At 34.1% G+C, this 21,860-nt stretch overlaps 1 protein-coding gene across 4 annotated transcripts in view; it reads right to left on the bottom strand.

Moving 5' to 3' along the window:
- The window catches only part of TSGA10 (testis specific 10), a 59,032-nt gene that overhangs the window by 19,414 nt on the left and 17,758 nt on the right, over window positions 1-21,860 (bottom strand). For 2 of the 4 annotated variants that reach the window (XM_032469545.1, XM_032469544.1), the window contains exons 5-13: window positions 20,895-21,062; window positions 20,344-20,499; window positions 16,627-16,797; window positions 16,461-16,538; window positions 15,367-15,518; window positions 8,540-8,655; window positions 5,953-6,107; window positions 2,029-2,084; window positions 732-900 (exon numbers count right to left, since the gene is read on the bottom strand). In XM_032469545.1, coding sequence (XP_032325436.1) covers window positions 732-900; window positions 2,029-2,084; window positions 5,953-6,107; window positions 8,540-8,655; window positions 15,367-15,518; window positions 16,461-16,538; window positions 16,627-16,797; window positions 20,344-20,499; window positions 20,895-20,945 — 1,104 coding nt within the window. In that variant the 5' untranslated portion in view covers window positions 20,946-21,062. The remainder of the gene's footprint in view (window positions 1-731; window positions 901-2,028; window positions 2,085-5,952; window positions 6,108-8,539; window positions 8,656-15,366; window positions 15,519-16,460; window positions 16,539-16,626; window positions 16,798-20,343; window positions 20,500-20,894; window positions 21,063-21,860) is intronic. The other 2 variants (XM_032469546.1, XM_032469547.1) reach the window with 2 other exon arrangements.

The raw sequence follows: 21,860 nt of genomic DNA, 5'->3' as shown, positions 1-21,860 counted from the left end.
TAACAAAGCTTTGCATCTTTATATCTGTGTATGTAAATTTAAAATATTTAACAGTTAAAAAATACAGACTTTTATGATGCAAACACATTGAGAGTGATAGCAAAGTGAGGGAAATGACTTGAATTGAAGAATTTTAAGGGGGGAAAATGTTTCCAGACAGAATTTTTTAATATTAAAATTAAAATAGTGACACTGACTATACTTCAATTAAAAAATTTTTTTAAATAAATAAATAAAATAGTGGTACTGAAAATGAGGGCTGTGGATGAAGCTGAAATACACTGGCTTAGAGAAGGAGCAATTATAAAAGAAATTTTCCTAAAAAGAAAAAGAATCATAGTGCTAAAGAGGACCAAATAATGTGGCACAGTCCATATACTCATATTCAAACAGAGTGATAGTCCATCAAATAAATGAACCCTTTTCTTAAAAGTTTCTGAAGGTTATCTCATTTGTTGATTTATTCAAATATTTCTCCTTCACTAAGGAAATACTTCCTAAAGTTTAATACAAATTAATTATAACCCTATTCCCTCTTTTCTTTAATATTTAACACCATATGTCTGAAATTTTCATTTAGCAAATTATGCAGTATATTCTGTGTAATAAAGGTTAAAAAAAAAAAAAGGCTGGTTCTAAAGCCTGAGGTTTTCAACAAAATGAAATGAGGGCTATGCCTCAGAAGAAATGTCTGTTTTTCTTAGGGAAAACGATTCTAGGAACAAATATACCTGGTTTTCTTGTTTAGCTTTAGAAAACTGTTCCTGGAGACTGTCATTCTCATGAGCCAAGATATCCCTTTCCCTGGCAATCTGGGCCAGCTCGTCATTGGTTTCATCCAGTTGCCGACGCATTCTGGAAATGTCTTGTTCACACATAATCAGGGCTTCAGTCGACTGTCTATTCCACAGATCAAACAGTACATCAGAAGAGACATTTTACCGAAACAGAGTAACAAATTATCACAAGACAGAAGATGGACAGTTGGCACTGAAAAAATTTGAAGAAGTTTTAAAAGCATTTAAATTTGTAGGAATAAATGCTGCGAAGACAGTGCATTAGAGTTTCTCTGTGTTGCCAACATTTCACTATGAAAACGGATGCCACATATACACAACAGTCAGTGATCTGCTCAGTTACTTCAAAACTTCTGACTCTCAAGTGTAAGAAAGCCTTCATCCTACCTCTGGCCTTTTTGGCTTAGTCTCCTCTGCAGGTTTCTCTTCCTCTGCCCTCTTAAAAAGTAATGGTTCTCAGGGCTTAAGCCTCAGCCTCCTGATTCTGCTCACTCCACCTCTTCTCTCAGACAAATCCTATTCACATCCATGACTCTCAACCACATCTGTCCCCAGACGACTCTGAAGTCATCAGCCCCAGCCTCTCCCTTACACTCTAGACTCATGTTTAACTGTCTACTGGACATACCTACAAGAAGGTCTCAAAGGCTCTTCAAATTCAGAGGAAGAAAAATTTCCCATATAGTTTCATCATGTCCAGTATTCCTCCTTAGCCAGAACCCTGGCATTTTCCTAGATTCTCTCCCTCAAAGTGCCTCACTCCTGTCCTCACACCTCAACCCCAATCTATCATCACCTCTTCAGCCTGGGTAATCCTTCTAACATAAATACCTCAGAATTCTTTAATGATTTCTCATTGCCCAAAGGGTAAAATCGAGGCCCATCTGTCTGTAACACAGGCCCCTCCTGCCTGCTTACTCTCCTCCCTTTACTTCTCCCCTTACGCTCTGGGTTCCAACACACTCGCCCACTTGTCATTCAACAGGCTGCTGAACATGGTCTGTGGTTCTCTGTGGCTCTTTGCTATTCCTTCCACCTTGAATGCCCTTCTCTTTCCTTTGCTTGGCAAACACCATAGCCTCTCTTTATTTCCACAGACTTAGGCTTCCTTTCAACATTAGAGATTTATCATCTTGTACATAACATTAAGCCCCTTGCTTCTTACTATCTTTGTACCTACCATACTTTGCCCCCAGTAGGTGCCCAAATTCTTGTAGAATAAGTGATTTACCTTGATGCCTGTTCCATCTCAGCAATGATATTCTTCATGCCTGAAATGGTCTTTTCCTTGAAAAGTAATATAAGTATTAAATAAAAAATTATCTTAAACTGTTATTTCTGTTAAAACTGAATGAACTAAAAGAATTTCCCCTCCTTTTTTGATTTCCATTTGGTTTTAAACATTTATGCTCTATTCTTTTTTGCTACACTTTAAAACTAAAGCCTAATATATCAATGTGTCTGTACTGGATACAAATAATAGATTATACTTATTAAAGCAAATACTATACTTAGGATTATTGATATGAGATCATCATATCAAATACTGTTTAAAAGATGTTTTGTGCAGTCACCCAGCAGCACAAGAACACATAAGCACCCTGTTTTTGGAAGAAAACCAGTGGTTTGGCTTTGCAGTGTTCTATACTGGGAACAGGACTGTTTTACTTCCTCACTTCTTCATGTTACACATCTCAGGAAAGCAAATCACGAAAAGCTAAATTTAGTTATTAAGAATAATAACTTTGATCAAGTATAATATTTATATTAGTCATCAATATCATCTTCAAAAAGCTGCCCCAGTGGAATTACTTATTAAATTGTACTATTAATTTTAGGTGTGAGCTAATAAGGAGGTAAGCATTAGGCCTAGAACAAAGGTATAAAAAAATAAACTATGAATATTCTTCCTTTTCAAGGGTGTGGTGAGGGAGCAGAGTGAATTGAGTCAGTCAAGACTGAAATGAAGATGAATATCTTAATTCCATCCATATTGTTCCCATGCCTCCTCCTTTTAAAACTCACTGATTCTGAACTAGTTACAAATCTACACATACTTAGGACAAACATTAGTCTTAAAAAAATAAGAAATTAATTTTCACTAAATAACTAGATTTCACTTTGCCCTTTGAATTTTCAAATCCTTAGCAACCAAGTAACAAGATGAAAAAGTAAACCTATATTTCCCAACCAGTGCTTTTCCTATTCAACAGAGACAGTTGTGTGCGTGTGTGTGTGTGTGTGTGTGTGTTATCTTTCTTTATTCATGTGCTCATCTCCAGGGTATTTTTAGCTTGGGTTTCTGGTAGAATGGTGCAGATTCCACATCTGGCAACAATGGATATTGAAGTCTGGTTAAAATATCCATTAGCAAAACTGTTAAATCCCTTTAAGAAGCAGAAGCCAATGGAGGAAAAGCTCAAAAGAGAAAATACTGCCTAAAATGGAATATTTACACAAGATTTTGAAATATAATTTAACATTAAATTCTGAAAAGTGCTTCTGACAGTCATTACTTGGTTAAGCTTTAAATGTGGCTCATAAGACTAAAAGGAGTTTCCTTTATCAATAGAAATCCATCTTGAAAGTAAGATTCTCTAAGAACATTGTAAAGTATCCAAGGCAACAAAGTAATTGAGTAGAATCCAAAATATATACCTCGTAGTCTATTTTTCTCTTAATATGACCCTAATTGCACCATTTCTCCAACTGTTGAAATTTATGCCATCATTATCAATTTGATATTCCTCGTCCCTCAATATGTTTGTCTAATCAGAGACATAAATTCAAGTTGTTAAAAATTCAATCTAGACAGGATGGTCATAAATCTACTTAGAAAAAAAGAAACAGACTTAAAATTTTGCACATATATGGCTCAAAAATCTATAATCTTGCTATTGAGTTTTCTTTTAATTGGTAGCAAGTAGTAGAACATTTTTTCAAACTATGATTACCAGAAAAAAAATTGCACCTTATTCACTATAATGTAGACTTTTCCATAATAATTTATTTCTGTAATGTCCAGATCAAACTATAAAATTACTACTTTTCACTAAAAGGTATTGTAAATTCAGTTCTGAAATATCATTGTAGAGATCATTTCCTCTTCTGAATGTTTAACACTGTTTTTAAAAGTTATTTTTCCCTTTGTAGGATGGATGTGTTTACATTCACAATGCAATACAAAGCTCTTAATTTTGAAATGGACTTGCAACTCAATATTCCTTGTGAAGGAAAAGATAATTTTGGTACAGTTAGCAGAATGAGAGAAATGTGAAATATGAGCTATAACAGAGGGAAATGAGATTCAGAAAGATATGAATAATTTGTTTCTAAATGTTAATGTTCTTTAAAAAAATCATGTTTAACTATTCAAAAAGTGGTCGGAATATAATAAAAACGAAAATCCCACCTGCAAAAAAAACCATAAAATTTTTAAAATATTAAAAGGTATTAACTATAAAGTAGTAAGTCAGACTTTTCAACAAGTAAACCAAAATTTACTACCTCATGTACTTTGATAACTTCAATTATGCTCATGATTCCTGAATCTATTAACTTCAATTTTCTCTCCGAATCTTAAAATTCAAGAGCCTAAAAGTATTTCAACTACATGTCCGGAAGGCATGTCAGTAATCTTCCTTTCAGCTCGTTCTGCTTCCTGTGCTTCCTCCTTCATGCATAGGAACTATTCATGTGGTTCCTAAGTCAGATAGTACATCTTGCCAGTCTTACTTCCTTAACAGAGCTGTCTGTTTCTCTCACAGGTGCTGCCAACTATCCCAATACAGTCCATATCATAGTGCTCCTAACTAGTGTCCTTGTCACTATTCTCATTTCCCTACAATGCATCTTTTACATGGATTAACAAGTGCCACGATAATGTTTCAAAATAAAGATTTAGTTGTAACATTTCCTTTATATTATTTCAATGATCCTCTATATCCACGATGATAGAATCTAAACTCAACATCCCATGTAATTTTGATTTGTTGCTTATCTATTCCATCTCATCTTTTGCCTCCCTTCCTTCCCCTATATTCACCTCTTTGCATTCCATTCTCTGGACATACTAAATTATCAAGAAATCTCATGAAATTCTCTTATGAAAGCCACTGGGCTTTCATATAAGCTGCTCTACCTGTTTGGATCACCCTTCTCTAAAAGGTGGTCTAACTGCCTCGATCACTCTTTTCTCTAAATCGTTTTCTGGCTTTCCTAGTCTTCTTTCAGGGCAGTCCAGGCAGCATCACTTCCTGGAAGGCTTTCTAAATCTTCCTCCTCCACTACTCCAACCCTCAGGCTGCTGGTATGTTTCTGCCAAACTCCAATCGTACATTGTGCATTCGTCATTATGACACTTAGCACATTCTGTCATAACAGGATCTTTCACTTATCTTTCTCTGAATTATACCATAGGCCTTTGGAAGGCATGCCCACTCATTCTCGTTTCTAACACAATACTTGGTACATGTCAATAAATGTTTGTTGGATGGATGGTTGGATAAATGAATGAAGTAGTTCCCTTAGAGAGGGGAAAGAACTTATTCCAATGATGCTGCCTTTGCTTAAGACATATGTAGAAAACAGTTTAGGAATTGCCTTCAGAATCAGTTTATGAGCTAGAAACGGGGATCAGTATTTCCCTGCCTTTTTGAAAATGCTTTTTTTTGTTGTTGCTGTTTGAACAACAAAATGCAGGACAGAGATTATCGTTCAGCTTCATTCACCAGTTCCCTACGATCTACTCTCAAATGCTGAGGATGATGTAAAAATGTGCCCCTAGTTCTGCATACAATTACAAAGGCAGTTATAATGGAATAAACATATTGCCTCCCAAGGTAGCTACCTGAAAATATAAGTTCTGGTGTGCTTTTAAAAAGAAATCAGTCTCACTGTCTTTTTTTTATTATGCTTTACATTTTGATATTTGAATTACTTTTTGTTAGTGAATGTTAATCACAAATTGATGAGAAAAATCTATTTAAAAATATTAGCTAGTGAATTTGAACACATATTTCCTAAGACTATCTTGAAATATTTCAAAATCAGTTTTTTAAAGTTTCGGTTCTCTAGGGAAAAAAATTGAAAAAATCCTATTATTTTATTCAGATTCAAGTTTAAATATTTCTTTTAAACCACACTTAGAACATACTTTCATTGCCAAACTCTCTCCAAGGGATGCAATATTCTCAGATTTTTTATCCAAACATGCTTGCAGGCATTCCTTTTCTTTAGCCAGATCATTGAGGGTTGCACCAAGAATGCTGATTTCTTCCCGCTGGGCAATACTTTGTCTTGTAAAATTATCTAAATGTGTAATCATAAAGGCATTGTTTTAATCAAGATAAGTTTTTTTCCGACTTAAGCAGATTGAAGTACTTTTCAAAGTAAGTTCTCTGATATTATATTCAATGACTAAAAATAAAATACTGTATCCCACATAAAAAATGGCTTTTGTTGTTAGTGATTAAAAATGAAGATGAATCATGAATTTCTAAAGAACTTATAAAAATAAAAGCACAGAATTAGAATTAGAACAGCAAAGGAAAGCTCTATACCACAAGTTCTTAAAGCAGACTTAAATGTGTTGGAGGAGGAGAGGGTGGGTGGATGAAGTAGGTGGACTGTTCATTTTCCTCCTCTACCCCTCCCTCTAGTTTAGAATCACTGTTGTATATAAGTTGGTAACTAACAGAGATTAATAAAATATGCAATTAAGTCATCTTCCGAGTCAAATATCTTCTAATACTCTGATTTTTCTATAATAGTGTTATAAAATTTCCTAGAAAAAAATCAGCCCAGGAAGGCTGATTTGATTGGCAAGCCAACGTCAGTGTTGAAGGCCTGAGTGGTACAGAATAGTGGTTTTCAGGTTATGGTTTCTCAACCAGCACTATCAACGTCACCTGGGAACTTGTTAGAAATACAAATTCTTAGGTCCAACTCAAGATCTACTGAATTAGAAATTCTAAGTGGGCAGAACAATTTAAGAGTTAACAAGCACCCTTCAAGTTATTCTAATGTACAACGAAGCTTAAGAACCACTTGAGGAAACTGGTAAAGATACAAAAGCCCTGGTCATATCCTACTTCTAGGAGTCTGGCTCCAGTGGGCTTTAGTAGCTCTCCAGGTGAAGAAGTTTGAGCACCACTGGTCTGGAGCCCTACAAAGGAAGCTCTTTGTGACTAGACCTCTCACCAAGGGCCATCCACTGCAGCATTGAGAGGTAATCCCATATGACAACAGGGTGATCTATATAATATATCATGTCCCTTTTCCAGGCAAGCCCAAACCATGTTGTGGGTATTATGATATCTGAGTTCATTCCCATAGGCATAAAATGAACTCTGAAACAGCTCTAGTGTTTTAAAAAGATCCTCAACCCCAACATCCCACTTAAGCTACAACCCTGTTTTTCTGCTTTTTCTTTGTCTTGTCACCACAAGGCCTCAATCTTTTATTTTCAAATTTTCTATTTTCTTTGCGGGGGGCGGTAATTACGTTTGTTTATTTATTTTTGGAGCGGGGGACTGGGGATTGAGCTCAGGGCCTCTTACATGCTGGGCACGTGCTCTTGCCACTTGAGCTATACCCTCCCAGCCCTCGGCTACTCTTAATCAAACTTAAGACCTCTCCTCTCCTGCCTCTACTTCCATACTTTCCAGTCATTCCTACTCCATCTTCCACATCCAACACTATAATTCAAAGGTTTTTTGGTCAGTGTTACCAAAACCTCCAATGTGCCAAATCCAATCAATATTTTTTCATCCTCATCTTGTTTTGCTTCTCAAAAGTATCTGACAATTGATCATATCCTCCATTTTAGAACATTTTGCTCTCTTGCCTCCAAAAATGACACTCACTTCTGGGTTTTCTTCCCACTTCTTTGGCTCCTTCTTACTCACCCCTGGAATCCTCATTCTCTATATTTCCCCTGGGTGATTCCATGGTTTTAAAGTATCATTTATATCCTGATGTGTCTCAAATGTGTATCTTTAGCTTAAATTTCTCTTCTGAAATATAAACTCTTTACCTGCTTACCCTATATTTTCACATGGACTTAAAACATCCAAAAATGAGTTCCTCAATATTCCCCTTTTATATATTTTTAATATTTCCTATCTCAGTAAAAGCACCTCCATTCACCTAATGCTTATGCCAGATATTTTTGAACTGCGTAACAGCAAACCTTAAAAATATTTACTCAGTTTTAAAATAGGCTCTTTTATAGTCCTAACCAAAATTTTACTTACAGTTACAGGATTAAGTTATGACCATATTTTCATAAAGATCACTGGTAAGACACAATAATAGGAGACTTTATAAAAATAATTTTCTCTATAAATTCAAGTGATATCAAAGATATGGCCAAATATACATACACTTCCCACCAAGGGTAGTATATTTGTATATATTTAATTACAACAATTATGGGCAGGCTGTAATATAATACAAAAAAACTTGTAAATTTAAAAGTAATCATCACAAAATTACAAACTGTTGCTGACTTGTTTGGCTATTTCTTCACTGAAAAATATAAAGCCATAATCTTAGCATTTATGGTCCTAAATCTAAGTAAAAAAATTTACTTTCAAAGAAAAAATACATTTTCCCATGATTTTTTATTAAAAACTTTTAATTTAAGGGCGTATTTCCAAATTTATCTATTTTATAACTAAAGAGAAGACACTTTTTTAAAATCCAGACTTAAAAAAAGTAACATCAGGAAAAAAACTCACCAATTTTTTCATCCAAGCACATAATTTTCTCCTGAGTAAGCTGTAGCTCATATTTTTTCTTAGCAAGGTGTCGCTGAGTATCAGAAAGATCTTTTTCTGTGTTTTCATACAAAAGTCTGTAAATATTTTAATAATAAAACTAGTTCTGAAATTTTTATGTTTATCAACTTTTTAGTGTATTTTAATCTAAAAACTATTAAGGACACTACTACACATTTTTTTTCTTTTTAGTGTTTTCATTATAAAACTATTTGACAGGAGATTTGGAAAATAAAGGGTAAAAAGGGACCCACAATTCACCACTTCAACATAAGCAACTATTAGCATTTTGATGTCTACTGTTCAGTATTTTTTTGCAATGCATATTTTAAAGTTACCATAGTCTAAATTGAAAATTAAGTCCTGATTTTTTTAACTTACACTTAATCTTTAATATTTTTCAGTCTTATATTCAGCCCTCCAAATCATCAATTTCTGGCTGAAAAACATTATATGAGCAATATACTATTTACTTTTAAGTAAACATAACCACTTAATTAAGTACTCCCCTAATATTATACATTTAGGTTCATTTCAGGTTTTCACTATTATAAATAAATCTGTAATGAACAGCAATTCGTTCAATCTATTTATTAAGTGTCCAGTATGCACCGGGCACTAGATGTTGCGGAAGCTACGGTGAACTAGGCGGGCAGTGATCCTACCCTCCTGGAGTTCCTAGTCAATAAAAAACAAGTAAACAGACTATAATTTCTGGAAATATGCCTAAAGCATTCTTCATAATAAAGACTTACTCTTCAAGTGAAAAGACTTTATTGGAGAACAACATTACTCCCACTTTACTCTTTAGAGCCTTCCTGTTTCACATAAATGGGTAAAATAAATCAAAATTATAACACTGGAAAAACACTTGTAAATATCACAGCCCACAGACACAGGCCCACAGAAGACTGAGATTTTAGTACAAGACTATAGAACATGTTCCCTTCTGTTCACCTCACCAACCCACTAACAGGGCTCCAGGAGAATCGCAGTGAATTACAACTGAAAAGGCTGAAAGAGATGGAGACGCTCATTGAAGAGGAGTACATAGGGAAGCCTAACGTCAAGAGGAGAAAGAAAAAACAGGGCAATAGAGATATCTGAAGCCTCTGGCACCTACAACAAAGACTGACCACACTTCAACTCCCAGCCAGATTAACATAAACATTCACACTAAAGGCCTGTTTACCTCAATTAACTAATATCCAATACAATATGTCTGGCTTTCAACGAAAAATTACAAGGCATACCAAAAGTCAAGCAAAAACACCATCTGAAGGATCAGAACCAGATTGAGCTATAGCACAGACATGGAAATTATCAGTCAAAACATTTTAAACAACTCAAATTAATTAGTTAAAGGCACTAACAGAAAAAATAAACATGCAGTAACAGGAGGGTAACATAAGCAGAAAGATGGAAGCTCTGAGAAAATCAAAAGAAAATGCTGAAAAGCAAAATACTGTGACAAAAATAAAGAATGCCCCAATGGGCTCATCAGTACACTGGACATGGTCAAGGATAAATTACTGAACTTAAAGATAAGTCAATAAAAAATTCCCAAACTAAAATGCAAAGAGAAAAAAGAATTTTTTGAAAAAGAACAGAATATCCAAGAACTGTGGGTATAATTGAAATACCAGGATTAAAAAGAAGAGAACAAGAGCATAAGAAATATTTGAGGTGATAATGGCTTAGAACTTGCCAAAATTAATGTACAGTATCTACATACAGAGAACTGCAAAACACTGATGAAAGAAAGTAAAGATGTAAATAAATGGAGAAATATTCCATGTTCATGTATTGAAACACTCCATATTGTTAAGATGTCAGTTCTTCCCAACTTGACCCATAGATTCAATGCAAACCCAGCTGAAATCTCAGAAAGGTCTTTTACAGATACTGACAAACTTATACAAAAGTTTACAGGGAAAGGCAGAAGACCCAGAATAGCCAATATAATATTAAAGAAGACAAAGTTGGAAGATTCACACAACCTAGTTTCAAGACTTGTTATAAAGTTATAGTAATCAAGACAGCATGGTTGGCAAAAGAGTAAACAAAATAGATTAATGGAGCAGAATGGAGAGCCAGAAACAGGCCCACATATATACAGGCAACTGATTTTTGACAAAGGAGCAAAAATAATAGAAAAAGAGCAGTCTTTCAACAAATGGTACTGAAACAATTTTAGGATATCCATATGCATATTAAGGAAATCTAGACACAGACTTTACAGTTTTCATAAAAATTAACTCATCATAGATCACTGACCTTAAGTATAAAATGCTAAACTATACAACTTCTAAAAGAAAATACAGGAGAAAAATATGTGCTCTTGGGGTTTGGTAATGAGTTTTTAAATACTACACCAAAATAAAGAAAGAAAAAGTTGGTAAGCTGAACTCTAACAAAATTTTAAATTTCTACTCTGCAAAAGACACTACAAAAAGAATAAAAAGACAAGGTATAGACTGGGAGAATATACTTGCAAAACACATATCTGATAAGAATATGATCCAAAATAATAGACAAACAAACAGCTAAAAAATAGGCAAAAGATCTAAACAGACACTTCACCCAAGATAAACAGATGGTAAATAACAATATCAAAAGATGCTCCACATCATTTGTCACTAAAGCATTGCAAATTAAAACAATGAGGTGTCACTACACACCTACTGTAATGGCTAAAATAAAAAATCTGACAATACCAAATGTTGACAAGGTTATAAAGCAGAAAGTCTCATTCATTGCTGGTAGGAATGCAAAATGGTGCTGTAACTTTGGAGGAGAAGCTGGCAGTTTCTTAAAAAGCTAAATATAGTTTTATTATACAATTCAACAGTTGTGATCCTAGGTATTTCCTAAACTGATCTGAAAACTTCTGTCCACATAAAAACCTTCACATAAAAGTTTATAGCAGCTTTATTCACAACTGCCAAGAAGTGGAAGCAACCAAGATATTCTTCAATAGATGCATGGATAAACACTGTGGTACATACATCTAATAGAATATTATTCAATAAGAAGAAGAAATGAGCTATCAAGGCATGAAAAGACATAGATGAACCTTAAATGCACATTGCTAAATGAAAGAAGCCATTCTGAGAAGGCAATTAACTATATGATTTCAAGGAAAACAATACCTCAGCCAGGTGAGCAAAATCAAAATCAACAGTGATAAATCATATTGATAGGATGTACTCATGATACCCTGGATGTATGTGTACCCTAAAATGCCACTTTACCTGTGTGACCTTTCTCTCAAAAACGTATTACTCAGTCTCCATGGAAACAACCTAAAGGTCCATTGACAAATGAATGGATAAAAAAGATGTGATATATGGAATATTACTCAGCCATAAAAAAAGAATGAAATAATGCCACTTGCAGCAACATGGATGCACCAGAGATTATCACATTAAGTGAAGTATAAGTCAGATAGAGAAAGATAAATATCATACGATGTCACTTATAAGTGGAATCTAAAGAGAAAAGATACAAATTTTATTTACAAAAACTAACTCACGGACATAGAACAAAAACTGTGGTTATTGGGGGGAGTAGGGAGGGACAGATTAGGAGTTTGAGATGAGCAGATATACATTACTATACATAAAACAGATAAACAACAAGGACCTACTGTATAGCACAGAGAACTATATTCAATTTCTTTTAATGAGCTGTAATGGAAAGGAAACTGAAAAAATATATATGTATGTATGTGTATGTATAACTGAATCACTTTGCTGTACACCTGAAACTAATACTGTAAATCAATTATACTTCAATAAAAAATAAGAAAAAAACCCATATTACTCAGTCTAATCATGAGAAAACCATCAGACAAACCCCAGTTGAGATACATTCTAAAAATACCTGATCAGTACTCCTCAAAACTGTCAAGGTCACCAAAAACAAGTAAAGTCTGAGACTGTCATAGCCAAGAGAAGCCTAAGGAGACATGACAACTAAGTGTAATGTGGTGTCCTGGATGGGGTCCTGGAACAGAAAAAGGACATTAGGGAAAAACTAAGGAAATCAGAATAAATTATGGACTTTAGTTAATTATAGTGTATCAATATTGATTTATTAATTTTAACAAAGGTACCATATTAATGTAAGATGGTAATAATAGAGAAAATTGGGTGTGAGGTATGTAAGTACTCTGCTCTATCATCACAATTTTTCTGTAAATCTAAAAACTGTTCTATAATACAAAGTGTATTTTCAAAAACAATTTTATTTTCATATACAAGCAATAAACAATTAGAAAGTGAAATTCTAAAATTCCATTTACAACAGCATCAAAAAACAGAAAATACATAGGGACAAAGTTGACAAAAGAAAATGTAAGACCTATACACAAAAAAACTATAAAACATTGCTGAAGGAAATTAAGGACCTAAAGAAATGGAGAGATACTGTGTTCATGAGTGGGGATTTTTCCCCAATTCCAATCAAATTATCAAGCAGGCTTTTTTGTAGAAGCTGATTCTAAAATTAAGATAAAATGCAAAGGAACCAGAATACCCAAAACAACTTTGAGAAAGAACAAAGTTGGAGGAGTAACACTACTTAATTTGATGACTTTAAAAAAAGTAGTCAGGAGTGTTGTATTGGCATCAAGATGTATAAATAGATGTATCAAACAAAATAGTTAATCAAGAAATATACCTATACATATATGAATTGACTTTCTATTAAGGTGCAAAACAATCTAGTGTAGGAAGTTTTTGAACAATTGGATATCCATATGCAAAGAAAGTGAACTTTGGTCTACACCTTGTACTACATACAAAAATTAACTTGAATCACAGATTCAAATGTAAGAAATGTAAGATTATAGATTTAAATGTATAAAACTGCTAGAAGAAAACATGGGAGAAAAATCTCAGTGACCTTAGGCTTAACAACGACTTCTTTAAAAAAACACAAAAGTTGGACATAAATTTTTAAAACTCAGTAACTTTCACTTAATCAAAATCAAAAACATTTCCTCTTTAAAAGGCACTTAAGAAAATAAAAAGGCAAGCCACAGACTGAGAAAAAAAAATTTGCCAAACATATATGAACCTGACAAAAGAATCTATCTATAATACAGAAAGAATTTTTATGACTTAATAATACAAACAACTCAATAAAAGTGTGCAAACGTTCTGAACAGACACTAAAGAAGATATATGTATGGCACATAAGGACATAAACAGATGCTGAAAATCACTAATTATTAGAGAAGGCAAATCAAAACCATGACATGCACCTATCCGAATGGCTAAAATTATAAAGATACTGCATACCAAGTGTTGGTGAGGATATGTAACAACTGGAATACCCACACACTGCTGATGTAAACATAAAATAAAACAGTACATCACTTTGGAAAACAGTTTAATGCTTTCTTCAAAAGTTAAACATACATTTATCATATGACTCAGTCATTCTACTCTAAAGTATTTACCCAAGAGAAATAAAAGCATTATGTCCATTCAAAGACTCATGTAAGAATGCTCATAAGTTTTGTTATAGCCCCAAATTGGAAACAACTGAAATGTTTATGTGGTATATTCATACAATGGAATACTACTTAGCAACAAAAAGGAATAAACTATTGATCATATGTGACAACATGGATAAATTTCAAAATAAGTGAATGAAAGTAGCCCTGCAAAAGAATACATACGGTATGATTTCAGTTATGTGACATTTTAGAAAATCAAGACAAGTCTCTATGACAGAAAGCAAGTAAGTGGTTGCCTGGGGAGGGGCAAGGTTAGAGGGGTATGAGGAAACTTTTGGGAGTGATGGAGAGGGCCATTATCCTGATTGTGGTGATGGTTTTACAGACATACACATATCGAAACTTATCAAACTGAACACTTTAAAAATGCAGTTTACTGTACGTATGTCAATTATACCTTAGCGATACTGAAAACAAATATACACAAAAACCCCTCAAAATTGTTATACATTTATCTGTTCGAATGTATTTTTAATAAACCACTAAAATGCTTTCAAAGAACTTCTAATAACATGCAAAAATGTTCATGACATACAATTAAGTGAAATCGGCCAAATATACAACTTAGTATAGGATGGTATCAGTTACATAAAAGCTTATATACACACAGAAGTATTCCTGGTTAGAAATAACAGCTCTATTATTATTAATAGTTTTCTCTGGGTTATGGAATCATGGGTGATTTAAATTTCCTGTATACTTTTCTCTATTTTCCAAGGCTTTCTTTGTTGTTGTTGTTCTTATTTTATTATTATTTTTATTTTACCTGAGTTTGCAATATCCTTTAAGCAGGAAAGTAAAAAATAAATGAAAGGAAAGAATTTGAGTGGGTCTCTGTCCTGACAAGTGATTCCAAGGCGTGCACCAGAGAGCCTTGAAAGACCAAAGAGGCAGGACTCTGGGAACTCATATATGAACCAAGTATTAGCTTTAGACTTAATAATTAAACAATGAAATACCAAAGTCACATATGCTCTTTACCCAGAAGGGCTTTGTAAAATCTCTTTCAGTTAAACGTTGAGGCTTTCTGCAAATACAAGATTACTAAAAGTTTGATTCCTAGTTAAGTGTGGCATTACCAGCCTATCATTGACCTTCAGGAAATCATTCAATGTGTGCTGAGGTTTCTATGATCGCTTCATAATAATCCTCTCAGAAATTAAAGTCAACAACTAATTTAATTATCATCGTAAAATACACCAGAAAAAGCAGAGCTATTATTTATAGTAAACTTTTAGTTGTTAAAGGTAATTTAGTTTACCTCAAGGAATTATTCTCTGCTTTTTGTCTGCCAAGTTCACTTTCAGTGTCCATTGCCTTTCTTGCTAGTGATTTCATTTCTTTTTCCACAGTGGTTATGGTTTCCTTCATCAAAGTCATGTTTGACATTTGCTCCATACGTTCATCATCAAGCTACACAAGCAGAGTGACAAGGTTACTGCCATCACTAAAAACATCTTAGGGATCTCCCTAAAGAGACAGCTTCTCTTTGCACAAACTGAAATGTGACAAGATTCACACGATGAGATAATTGGAGCAGATGACCACTGCGGGAGGCTGTATGGACAAGATACTGGGGAGGAGGAACCCAGACAAGCCCAGCACAGCTTTCCCATAAAGCCTATCACAGTACATGCATCTGCATTTTCAACCTGGTTCAGTTTGACTCTAGCACACATACTCTATTTGCAGGATTTCTTATTTGTTGCTCAACATTAACAAATTACACATATAATGTGGAATTATGAAAAAAAATTATTTTTCTCCTATCTACTGCTTTTTTTAACTCATTATAACAACATAATACAGATGAAGTTATAATCAATTAAATTTGGTAACAGAAAGTCAAATTCCCTTAATTCTGTTTATATAGTCATAACATCTCAAATACATACTCACAGCATCTCAAATCCCTGATTAGTAAAAAGGTGATGCTTCACAATTAAATTCATTTAAAATATATTTTTCTCATTAATTTTCAGTTCACCATAATTTTCTCTACTCAAGTTACTCTTTAGGTAGAATAAGCCAGTTTCTCTGTATTTGGCAATGTTGTCTTTAATGAAATAGGGAGATGAGAAAATTGCTAAAATCCCTGAGAATGCCTCCCTAGTGCTTTTTACAAAAACAAAAAACAAAAAAACACTTTGCAACCTAACACAAAAATGGCTTTACTCACATTTTTTAAAGGAAATAAACAATGAAAAAGTGACAATTTACACCATACATACCACCTTAAATATTGTGAAATTATAAACACAATCTTAGAAAAATAACTTCTTAGTATAGAAAAAGGGGAAAGGGGGAAGCCTCTGACAGTTTATAGCCAAAAGTGCAAAAGTGATTTTTCTTTACATTATGAACAGTACACTCCAGCTCCTCTATCCTTTGTTCCAAGTGAGCCTTCTCATTAAATGCTGTCTCTTGGGCAATCTGTTTAAAAAACAAAAACAAAACAAAGTGCCTTCAAGTCATTGCATTGTGTTTCACAAATGCTCATATAGATAAAATTCTTTCAAACCTTTAGCCTTTCCCTCAGACTATCTCGTTCTGTGGTCATTCTTCGTAAATCGGTGAAGGCCACATCTCTTTCAGTCTCTACCCGCCGGAGGATGGCATGTGCTGTTGTTGATTTGGGAGACTTACAGCTTTTCATCATTTCTCGTCGAAGTCGGGCAATTTCTTCCTGTGCCTAATATTAAAATGCACAGACAGACTTCTGTTTAACAAGCATTAGGACTTAAATAAATATAGCTATCTTACAACCAGCCAGTTAAAATGCTGGTTTTTCTCCTGTCTACTGTTTTTTTAAAAAGCATTATAACAACATACTACAGATGAATTCATAATCAATTAAATTTGGTAACAGAAAATTGAATTCCCTTAATTCTGTTTATATAGAATATATATATTCCCTATTGAGTTCTGAAGGATGAATGGGGTTTCTATTGTCTTGAAAGGAGTAAGAAGGAACATTCCAGATTAGAGGAATGGTATGAAGCAAAGGATAAAGACAGGAAAACCAGGACTTAAATGGATTAGTTATGACTAGTATAAAAGGTATGAGTGAGGGAAGTAAGGGGGAGCTAAGGCTTGAGAGCTGGATTGGACTAGAGGAGGAGTCTGAAAACTTTTTCTGTAAAGGCCAAGATAATAAATAGCTTGGGCTTTGCAGGCCATGTGAATATATGAATCTGGATGCAGCAAGATAATGATATAATTCTTTAATGAGTTTATGCAAATAAATGCAAATGATGCTCCCAAATGCAAATGAATGTCTACAAATAGAAGTTTGGTTTACAATATCTTTGCCAAATTTTTTTTAAAAACTAACTTGGAGGCAGTCAATACAAGAGAGAATGTTTCACGAAGAAATATATATGGTGTACTCCATCCATTTTGAAATATAAATTTGAATTCAGCACAATTCAGGCAGAATACTAGTTTAATAAATATTATCGTACTGTTTCTCTACAAAAATGTATATGCTATTCCCATGTGCTGGCTACTTTTACCCTGAGAGAAAGGCTCATCAATCCTAACTGACAACCCAACATACTCTTCACACACGTGTTCAGCAACATCCTCGGGTTCCGCATCTATTCTATCTGCAGATGACTTCATATCCTACTTCGCTACTTACGTCCATTGCGTTCCTTCCTCTTGATGTTGATCACTATCTATTCGACTAGTCTCTGAGTCTCAGAAGAAGGCATATCACTTCCCAAATTCCACAGCTAAGTCTTGACCAGAATCCTGGACCTCGTTTCCTGAAGTGATTTCTAAGATATCCCTGACTCAATTATAACTATTTGCTCTCACTTGAATATCATTTTGAATACCCTCTTCACTGGCTCTTTCTCTACTTGTTGAGTATGCACAGGGCTCCCATATTCTGAAAAACTGTCACTTAATCCTGCTGTCCCATTTATCAATGCACGTCTCTTCTTCCTGTGATACACCTTTTTTTTAAGTGCCATAGTCTGTACCCAGTGCCTGTTCCTTATTACCCACTCTTTCACCACAGTCTAACCTGGCTCCCAGACCCACCACTCTACAGAATTTCAACTAATGACCTCACCAAATCTAATGGCCTCTTCTCAGTTCCTGTTCTTGATATTTCGGCAATACTTGACATTGTTTTCAACACCCTCCTTGGGACTCCTTCCTTCTTGGGGCAGGTAACATTGATTTCCTGTCCTCTTTATCTCTTTCAACGGTTCCTCTATCAACTGAATAAAACTTCTCAAGAATACAGTTTGATTTCTCTGTTCTGCTATTTATAATCTTCTCATTCAGAAACCTCATCCACTTTGAGGATCAAAACTCACCTCTAAGCAGGTGACTTCTAAATCTACATATTCAGCACTTGCCTCTCTTACCACTCCAGTCCCACACTTCTTACTGCCTGATGGCAATTACCACTTGAATGTAGGACCATCATCTTCCCCTATCTCTCTGGAACCAAACACATCTTTCCCTCAAATCACCAATAACTTTCCTGTGTTTCTATTCGCACAGTTCTTCAGTCATTCAAAACGAAACTCCAGTTATTTCCATTTGTCCTTCTTTATGCTAAAATCAAATCTTGTCAAGTATTCTTTGTCAATGTCTTTTGCATCTGTCCTATCTTTATTTTCACTGACGGTACCCTAGATTAGTTCCTTAATGCCTCACGCATGGACTACCCTAACAGCCTTCTGAAGAGTCCATGGTTTCTTCCCCCTCCAATTCTCTTAAAGGAGAAATTGTTATATAAGATGACAACATAGAAAGATTATGTAAGACATAATGTAGAACTGTTACCAGGTTAAAATTGTAAAAATGTGGCTTTGGTCATATTTCTTCCACTTTAAAAAAACAGACTATCCATTTCTTATAATAAAGTGAAGCATAAACCCCTAGAGGGCCCACTGAATAGCCGCCACCATATAGCTCAAAGTTGGCAAACTATGTATAGTTCACAGGCCAAATTCAGCCTCCCTCCTGTTTTTATAGCTCTGTAAGCTGAAAATGTTTTTTTACATTTTTAAATGGTTGAAAAAAAAATCAAAAATAGATAAATATTTCAAAGCAGGTAAAAATGCTGAGAAATTCAAATTTCAGTGTCCGTAAATGATACTGTAACACAGCCAGACCCATTCGTTTGTATACTATGTATGGCTGCTTTCACACCATGACAGCAGAGCTGAACAGCTGTGACAGTGATCACATGGCCTGCAGAGCCCGAGCTGCTTATTATCTTGGCCTTCACAGAACAAGTTTCCAGTCCAATCCAGCTCTCAAGCCTTAGCTCCCCCTTACTCCACTCACTCATACCTTTTATTCTAGTAATAACCGGTCCATTTAAGTACTGATTCTCCTGTCTTTATCCTTTGCTTCATACCATTCCTCTAGTCTGTAATGTTCCTTCTTACTCTTTTCGAGATAACAGAAAGGTAATCCTTCAGGACTCAAACTCCACATCATCTAGCAAAGATCTTCTTGGTTACCATAACTAAAAACATTCATCTCTTTTATTTCTTACAATATCTTCTACACCACTTACAGTAAGTAACAAAGATAAACACAAGACTTAATAATCTCCCCAACTAAACTGCAGATATAGAAAACAGTGTCTGTCTTATTATAATTTTTATCTTTTAGAGTATCAAGCCTAGAACACTGCACTTAGTAGTTGTAATTCTTAATAAAATTTGATATTTTTAAAAGAAATTATATTGGTGATATATGGGGTTTAATATTTGTTGAGTAAAGAAGCTATTTGGTATAAGGGTTACATAACCTTAAGCTAAAAATAAACTACAAATTAATTTTACTCTCTGAAACAAATTATATAGCAGTTCCTAAAGTGATTGACAGTGCATCAAAGTGATGTGTTTGTATTTTTTAACCCCCAAATCCAAATCTTTTTCCCTTGAACTCACCCCTACCCTAACATTTAGCACTTTCTCCATTTCTTATTCCAAAAATCAGACTATTTCTATGCAAGTATAACTTGATTGTTTGGGTATGCGGATAATGTGTGTGTGTGTGTGTGTGTGTGTGTGTACACACACTTATTATATTGGAAATACATTCCATTTCATTGAGAAAATCTTAAGAACAAAGGTAATTCCCAAATGTTAGTTAGATTAGTTTGACTGGCAGATTTAAACTTTCTTATAGGAAAGAATTACCTATTTCTAGAACTGAATGTTATTATTTACATATTTTGTTTGCTTATATATAAGTTTACCTGCTCATACAGAAGAAAGGTCTTATCTCTCTCAGACGTAAGAACCTTGACATTACCCTGAATTTCTGCCAAATGACGCTCATATTTTTCCAGCATACATTTGAGTTCTTCACGGTCTCTTGTGGTCTTCAAAAGCTCAACATCACAGTTTGTACCCTACAATTATTATATAAGAAATATGAAATTCTTCTTTGATATGTGTTACTAGTAGAACGGTGCTACTGATGGCAGGACACAATCTCTACTTAAGCAAATACGGTGACATAACAAAATGATGAAAAAAAGTTTAAAAATCATCTCTCTTGACAACAGCTTCATCCCAAACTGCTGCATATTTGTCTGGTCACCTCCCAACCACTACTAATGCTGGGGATGAAGAATCAACTTCAATGGTTCACCCTGACATCAAAGAGAGCTCCGTCTCCCAGCCTCCTTGATACACCAATTCATGCCAAGTTAAAATTAATTACTTCCAGACTAGGTAAATCAAAGAATAAATGTCACTGTTTGTGCAACAAACTCCAAAATATTTATAAGTTTCCAAAACCTACCCGGGTAGATGGAGATGGGCGTCTCGGGCTTTTAGATCTACTTCTGATCATCTTTCTCAATTTTTGAGCTTCACTCTTGTAGTGATCTCTGTCTGCTTCTAAAGTTTTGACAAAGGAATCAAGTCTGGAAGGAGATTTATTTTGTGCTTTTTCAGTCTCTAAAATTATCTTGCCAAGGAGGAAAAAATTAGGCCATTATTTCAAGCTAAACTATAGCACCATTTTCTAAATGAAAGTAAAAAACAAACAGGATCCTTAAAAATAACAAATTTGGTATTTTAAAAATAATTCATTAATACTTTCAAAAAAGGAGTTAGATACCTTTCTTTTCCAGCATTTTTGAATGTACACTGAATTTTTATTTCACTGAAAACATCCCTAAATTTACCCAATAATTTTGAAGAAAAATACTTAACAAATTTCAGAGAGGCCAGAAATGTCTCTTGTAACAGATCTAGTCATTAGTTCTAGAAGTGGAATTAATTTGCTTAGAGAAACTTGTATCTGTTCATAGCCTCCAAGTTTTGTTCAATAATTGTTCAATGAATGAATAAAATAAATGAATGCTGGATATTTTATACCTGTATATACTTTCAAGTGCATTCCCATTCATTTTAATATATTTAGAAATATTTCTTTTACAATATTTATTTTACCAATACTTGATTGGGAAAAAAGTATAGATACATATTCAGAGAGGGTGTTTCAAATATTTTAAAGGACAAAATTAAAATGTCTAAACAGAGCAGTTTTCATTTCAAATCGTTAGACAAAGAGAAATATAACTCAGAACTAAGTAACAGAATTTGACTTAAAAATATTTATTACTAAGAGGAATGAAAGTTAATGTGTAGACAAATACATCTTATATTTTGAGAATTAAATTACTCACAGTCATCATTTTAATCAAGTAACAGCTAAGGGCAATAATAAAATCAACCAAAAGCTCTCTCCACCTCTAGGAAA

Source organism: Camelus ferus, chromosome 28, assembly GCF_009834535.1.
Source record: "Camelus ferus isolate YT-003-E chromosome 28, BCGSAC_Cfer_1.0, whole genome shotgun sequence".
Taxonomy (NCBI): Eukaryota; Metazoa; Chordata; class Mammalia; order Artiodactyla; family Camelidae; genus Camelus; species Camelus ferus.
Note: the sequence above shows the minus strand (reverse complement) of the source record. Positions and strands in the feature narration are given on the sequence as shown.